A 7451-nucleotide genomic window follows, 5' to 3' on the forward strand; every position below is an offset into this window, starting at 1 on the left:
ATACTTTTGATAGCACTTTTTTTTCACACCTATAGTGTTTTTGATTAGATATATATCACCATACAACTTAATATAGAACAATCAAAACCATCCACTATCTTAACATGGAAAACATATAATCTTGCTTACTTGGATCAACCTTAACCTTTTTTTTTGTGTAATTTAATTGTGTGGGATGAAGGAGGATTGCCTTACTCTCAAGCACACGCACACACAAAAACCTAACACGCGAGGTTATAAAGTGTAGGATTACAGCTTACAAGACAAATTTTCAACCCTGTTTTATTGGGGCTACATGATAATCTTGTCTGAAAAGATTAGATTGTCAGGTCAGTAGCTTGTTCATATCCGGCATGGATGTTTTTATGCACAAGTTTATATATTATTTTATAAAGGCTATAGATTCTCAGTTTAGTCTTTTTTCGGGTTGTCAAAAACAGTAGAACATGAGGTAGAACAAAAGATGTTATTTTTCTGTAGACCTATACTGTACCTTTGGTCAAACATAGAAAAGATTATAATATAAAATAGTGCTCTTCAAATGGAAATTCAAAATTGTCCAGAATTTAGATAATTTTTTCAGTAACCGTTATTCTGTAAATAATTTCAAGTACCTCCTGAACACGAGCTCTCCAAATTAAATGGTGTGTTTAATGGTACCTGTAATGTAAATGGCTTCCTACACAAACCAAACTTGATGTTTTGCTTTTTATTAAGTTTGAGCTTTTCTTTGTCCATGTTTGTTTTCAGGGATCCCACCAGACCAACAAAGATTGATATTTGCAGGAAAACAGTTGGAGGATGGCCGTACTCTCTCAGATTACAACATTCAAAAAGGTAAGTTTTAATTGAGCAGTTTAGACAAACAGATGAGTGAAAGGAAAAAAAGATGTGACCAATTAACACTGGCAGTTAATCTCTGGAGTGATATGGGTAAAACACACTAACCTTGTATATATGTCAGAAAACTGGCATTAACCAGGCATGTATTACAGGTGGTTTAAAATGTGCATGTCATGACCTTTTTAGCAGAGTTACATAAAAAATTTAAATAATTCTGTTATTAATGTATTTCAGTAAATTTGGTCTAAAAACATAGTTTATATACAGTTCAAGTCTTGATTACTTAAGTTTTACGTTCTTAACTTTGTAAGGAAATTTGTATACAAATTATCAGTTTTCACTACATTGGGGCACGTGACACAATTGACACTCTGATTTCACCGTGTTTATTTTTTTCCATCTCTTTTATGCCTTTCAGACTGTCCAGCCAATTAGAAACACAAACTATAAATGCTGGCAGACTAGAAAGTAAAAAAAATATTTATTTGATTTGCTGAGATATAATTAAAGGTGTCCAACCTGCAAACCAGGTTTCTCCCATCTTGTCATAGCTTTTGTGTATTTTCTAACCCGTGTGGTACATTCTAAATATACATGTTCATAACCAATAGAAAAGCCAGGAATCAGTGTCCTGCCTTATCAGTTTCTGTGATTTATTTTAGTTTGTAAGAAAAGTTCAGTGTATTCAGAGTAAAGGTGATGCTTTGTGTAATAATGAAATATTTTTTAACCAAGAAAACTAGATAAATTGGAGTAGTTTTAGGATAATCTATTCTTGTGTCTGATATGCATTTTACGTTCAGAAATGCATATTTGACAGTTACATGAATTATTTCGTAGATAGCACGCATTGTGTGAAAAAGTAGTCTGAAATATGTTTCAGAGTACAAATAGGTAAGGAAACATAAGGTAAATGCTAAGATTACTTGTTTTTTGTGTATATATTTTTTTTATTTTCTGTTATATAATCTCTAACCAAAGTAAGTAAAATATAAGAATTAACGTATTTTGGTAGATAAGAAAACTTAAATTGAAATAATTACAAATATTTCTTATAATTGCTTGCTTGCTTGGCTGGCTTGTGTAATTCGTGTTGTGTTAGATTGTGTGATGCGACTTAATCCATTTATTTATATCAAGCTATCCCACTATTATATTTCACATACTAAGAGACTAATTACACTGTAAAGTAAAAAACTAAGATAAAGCAGATGTGAAAAGGCTAGAAAGCTGACAGATTTTTAATAAGATATTTTTACTGAGGATTTGTCTATGATCTATGATGCCTCTACCGAGTTAGTGTTGGTAAAAAGAAATTTTCATCAACATAAAAATACTTCTTTTCAACTGCATAATCCCTAGAACCTCCCGATTGAACATCACAAGTTTATTTTTGGTAAAACTTTATATCTCATTTTCTTTACCTTAACACTAAACAGCAAATTCCTCAACGTACAGTGACATTATAAACTGAAAAATATCAAATAAAATCCCCTTTTTTTCTACAATGACTGAAAATTATAACAGACAATTTGATTTATCCAAACACCCATCTTCTGTGTATAATAAAGTAAAAAAGCTTGCCAAATTTTGTAAAGATACACTTAATACATTAGTTATAGTGTTATGGTTACAAGGGCAGTTAGGTTGAGCGAGCCTGTTTGCCTTGGGTTAAAGAAGAGTATTAAATAGTCTTGGGTCTTGCATTAACCATATTTATTATCTAGCATATATGTATTTTAACTGTATACTGTACGAATTAGTGTCAGTTTTATTATCTTAGCCTGGTCATTTTCAAATTCTGATTTTAATTAAAAGTAAAATCATTGTTTATTTTACAGTTTTTGTAAACGTTTCTCTAACATGTGTTTATTGTTTTCCATTTTGTTTCTTTTAGATATTCAAACAGACTAAGTAACATTTTCTAGAAAGTAAAAATATTACATAAGAACATAATAACAGACTAATTGACAGGATCTATTGGGCTGATTGAGATCACCCAGCAGAAAAACAAATAATTCAGCCTTAACATAAACTTTCACATTCATTAAATTATCAGACAAAACTTGAGTTCAAACTCCCAATGCATACCAATCTTATCTGACAAACCATTCTACATTTTAACTACTCTTACAAAGAAAATATATTGCTTAATAGCCAGCTGGATGCAAGTTCCACAGCTTTATATAGTTATTTCCTTTATTACTTAGGATTTCACCCCCAACCTTATCCTTCCACTGCTCCAACAAGTCCCAAATGATTGTAAACACTTGAATCAGATCATCTCTACTGCTTCTTCATAGCTAAAATGTTTCAAATCGGGAATTATTTTGGTAGCTTCTCTTTGTACTTGTGCAAGTAAATAAATATCCTTACTGTCTTAGATAAGGAGATCAAACCTGGACATGATAGCAAAAATGAGGTCTTACCAAATTTTGAATGAAGTGATAATCTCACTACTTCTGAACACAAAATAGATTCAAAAACCCATTTAATGTTTTCACCATTCGACTAAAGGCTAACTTTCAGCTAACTTTTATCAGTTATCACATGCAGGTTCGTAATATCCACAACACTACATCTTACATGCAAACTTTTTATACATTAAGTTTTTTTTAAGTTATTTGTGAATTGCTTGAAATGAAATTTTCCTAACATGGTTTGCAAAGTCATTTTAAAAATTAATCAGGGGTACAAAACAATGCGAGAGAAACTGGGATAAATATTTTCTAAACTTATAAAACTATGTTAGTGTTCCCAAAGCTTGTAAAACATTTACTGAGTTAGTTTGAGTGAATTTATTTTCATGTTAAGAATAAATGACTTTCACTACAGTTTTTGTATTTCCTTCACATAACCTATAGTACCCTCCTAAATGAATATCAAGTAGTTTTTTTTGGTAAACTATTTTATCTTATTTTCTCTGACTAAATCTATAAAATCATTAATGTACAGTTAAATGAAAATATAAAATAAAGTTAATTTTTTTTTTACCTCTGCAGTGACTAAAATATTAATCAGAATTTTCCAAATTATATAACAGTTTCAACTGAACCTTTTCACAGCTGTTTTCTTTTAGTTTTATGGTTTTATTACTGTAATTATTAAGCATTGAAGCAGTAATCCTCATGTCATAAGCAATAAATTGTAGTGGGAGCCCATTAACTTCCATAGAGCAAAAATAAATAGCATGTGATCTAATTGTCATTTTTTACACCACACTTGAACTATTGAAATTTTGTTATATTTTACTAAAGGTTTGTTAGCTAAACTGAGAAGAAGCTTATTTTTATATTTTATTTATTTTTGTTGAAAAATATTTAACAATAAATAACATTTTACATAAACAAGGATTTGTGGTATTTTCTGTGTACTTGAGTTGTTTGCACTTGAGTAAAAGCCTTAGATGTTGAATCTCACAAAGTTGGTACCCGTAAGAATTCATGGAACTTTCAAATTTACATTATAGAAGACAAGATATAAGTTACTATAATAGAATATGGTAAAACTACTATAATATATTTGGCTTTCTGCATAAGCTATAAATAAATTGAAAATTTCAATAATTTTTAAAACAGGCTGCTGCAGTTTTAAACCAACTAAGAACACAAACTATATATAATTACAAGCAAGAATCTCACATATGAATTTCCTACTTTCTTGACTTACCGAAATATTGATAAATTTATCAAACCTACTGGAGACACCCCTCCAATATTGTATGCTAATGGACATATTTACAACCAATACAAAGAGTAATCTCCTCTTCGTTCAGATTTGGTCACTGTAAGTTTATAGTCCCGGAAAACTGTTGGTTTGCATTATCACATATAGTGCTCCAAACAATAAGAAAAATTCCAAATAAGGAAAAATCAGAGCTCGGTTATGATGCAAGCTAATGGTTGAGATTTTTTTAAATATTTCTTTTTGCAATTAAAACCTAAAACTTATATAATACAGAAATTTGAATTATAAGTTACATTTTCAAACCAAGTCATAACTGATAGAGTTGTTTGGTGTTTAATTAAATCTTGAATGTAACACTGAAAAAAGTCATGATATGCACATGTTGATCAGATTGTACGGGAAAAAAGTTATTGTATTTTAAAATATATTCTACTGAAAGAATCTTCTGTAAGAAAACATTTCAGAAGTAATTACTTTTGTTTTAAATTCCAGACATCTTTTTGCACTGGCTTATATAATGTGACCATTGCTCTGTTACAATTTAAAATCTTTGTTTTCAGAATTTTTAAGACAAGTAAAGGAGGCCATTATGCCTAAATAGAGTGGTTTATAGAGGTTGTGCTTAAAGAAAAAGTAGAGCTTGCAAGTATTTTATCTTTGGAGTACATTTTATTATATTTTCTATACATGTTGCTTTAATCAGGTTGTATATCATCATAAATAAAATTGTGAATGCCAGGATGAACTCCGTTAAAAGTTACTTTAATCCATGTTGACATGATGAGCATGTATTAGCATATTAAAATTCTATGAACTGAAATACAAGTTAGCTTGCACGCCAAAACCTATCATATTAACATAATACAATTTGTGTTATAAACATGACTGATTTCAAGGTCAGTTTTTACATGCACATTTTTATCTCTTTTATAGCCTTAATTCATATTCAGATTTTTTAATGGTTTACAAAATGTTCTGAAAAAAAAATATTTGGTGTCTTAGAAAACCTAAGGAGTAGAACAGAAAATGTTATTGTCAGTCAGTAAGCTGATTTAGTGAAAATTTCAAGCTTTTACATAAATCCACAGTGTCACTGATATGTAACTGTCTTCTTCACAGTTTGTTATTTGTATTAACAGAGAAATTTTTTCAGAATCCACTCTTCATCTGGTTCTAAGATTTCGAGGTGGTGTAATTGAGCCCAGTTTGCATATTTTTGTTATTCGTATTAACAGAGAAATTTTTTCAGAATCCACTCTTCATCTGGTTCTAAGACTTCGAGGTGGTGTAATTGAGCCCAGTTTGCGTATTTTGGCCCAGAAGTACAACTGTGACAAGATGGTTTGCAGAAAGTAAGTAGTACCAGTTTGAATGGCAGACTTTTTCATTTATTCATTTAATTTTTGTCCTGTTTATCACCATTAAGCTTACCTTAAACTTATCCAGTAACTTCAACCATTGTATGCTAAATTTCTGATAATGCTGTAAGGTAGAATACATTTTCATTGAAGCTATTAAGTGTTTTCTTGGTTGATTGTATAAAAGACTCAGTTTCAAGTTATAAACTAACAATTAGATACATCGTATATCCTATATCTTTAGACAGAGTAGTGAGTAATTTTTATTACTGAATCCAGCCTTTTTTTTTAAATGTTCAGTTTAGTAATATTTCTTAAAATTTTGTTCTTTTTAAATTATTGGGCAATGTTTTTAAAATAGAACTTTACCATAACTTTTTGGCTGTTCTTTAGGTTAGTTGCCAGAAGAGAGATTTTTTTTTTCCACTTATTTTTCTTAATCTTTACATTTAATGGTTGTTACTGTATTATTTGTAGAATCTTCCTGTGATACACACCCTCTATTGGTATAATCCTGCTTTAATTACTTTCAGCCACATACATTTTACACACAAATCTGAGCTTAGAAGACTTTCTCTTCCTCTAATTTCTTCCGTTTGTTATTTCTACTTGAAAATCTAGGTTGACCTGTATGGGATTGGTGTTTCATGGCCATTGTCTTTTGGGTTGCTATAATTACCTTTTTCTGATAAAGATAATGAGGTCATTGTTTAAACTTAAGTTGTATTCTCCCTTCATCATGGTGTGTCATTGCCGCTATATTAAAAAGTAATGTTGAGTTGCACCATAACACCGAGTGAAACCATCTGATTACTTTCAGTGATGTGTGTTCAAGATTTAAAACGTTCTTTCTGTTTGACCTACAGGTGGAACCATTTTCAGACTTGTCTAGTTGTGAATGTGTGCATATCTTGACAAAATTTAGCATATGATTACTAAACATTACAAGGCTTTTGTATGCAAAATATCAATTTTTTTTCAAGTTTTAAGCTTTCTTGAGTAATGTTTTTATCATGCCTTTTTTTTCGAATGTTGACTATTCAATATGCAAAATAACTTTGATTTTAAGATTAAAAATGCTTCTATACATCAGAACATTTTTAAAATTTCACATGCAAATTCATTATAACCTCCAGATAATAATCAAGTATTTTTTAGAAAAAACTATTTTCTTTGTTATTTTCACTACTGTATTTCTGTATGGGTTGGGTCAATTTGACTGACCTCGTAACCACCATAAAAAAGTAGGAAATAAATATAAGTTATGCTTTTTTTCATTTTAGAGTGACTACAAATTATAACATGAAAAAACATGTTTAGTCTAAATAGCTTAAATCTCATAACATTATACATTTATATATATTTATTTTATTATATTGACCTTTCAGCCATGCCTGGTTAACATTACAGAAATTACAATGATGTGGGGCATGTGCACTCATGTTACCGTATCCAAGAATATAAAACTGGCCTTTATAAAGAGACCTGTCTTGGCTGTGTTTTAGTGGACTATTATTTTGTAAAATAGTCACATTTCAGTTATAATATACTATATATGTACAT

The 7451-nt window shown here is 29.9% G+C and overlaps 1 protein-coding gene across 1 annotated transcript in view; it reads left to right on the forward strand.

Annotated features, from left to right (window-relative positions):
- Positions 1-7451, forward strand: part of LOC106459964 (ubiquitin-like) — a 37329-nt gene that overhangs the window by 12067 nt on the left and 17811 nt on the right. Inside the window, exons 3-4 of the mRNA XM_013919637.2 lie at positions 751-837; positions 5780-5882. Coding sequence (XP_013775091.1) covers positions 751-837; positions 5780-5882 — 190 coding nt within the window. The remainder of the gene's footprint in view (positions 1-750; positions 838-5779; positions 5883-7451) is intronic.

This window comes from Limulus polyphemus, unplaced genomic scaffold (genome assembly GCF_000517525.1).
Source record: "Limulus polyphemus unplaced genomic scaffold, Limulus_polyphemus-2.1.2 Scaffold687, whole genome shotgun sequence".
NCBI lineage: Eukaryota > Metazoa > Arthropoda > Merostomata > Xiphosura > Limulidae > Limulus > Limulus polyphemus.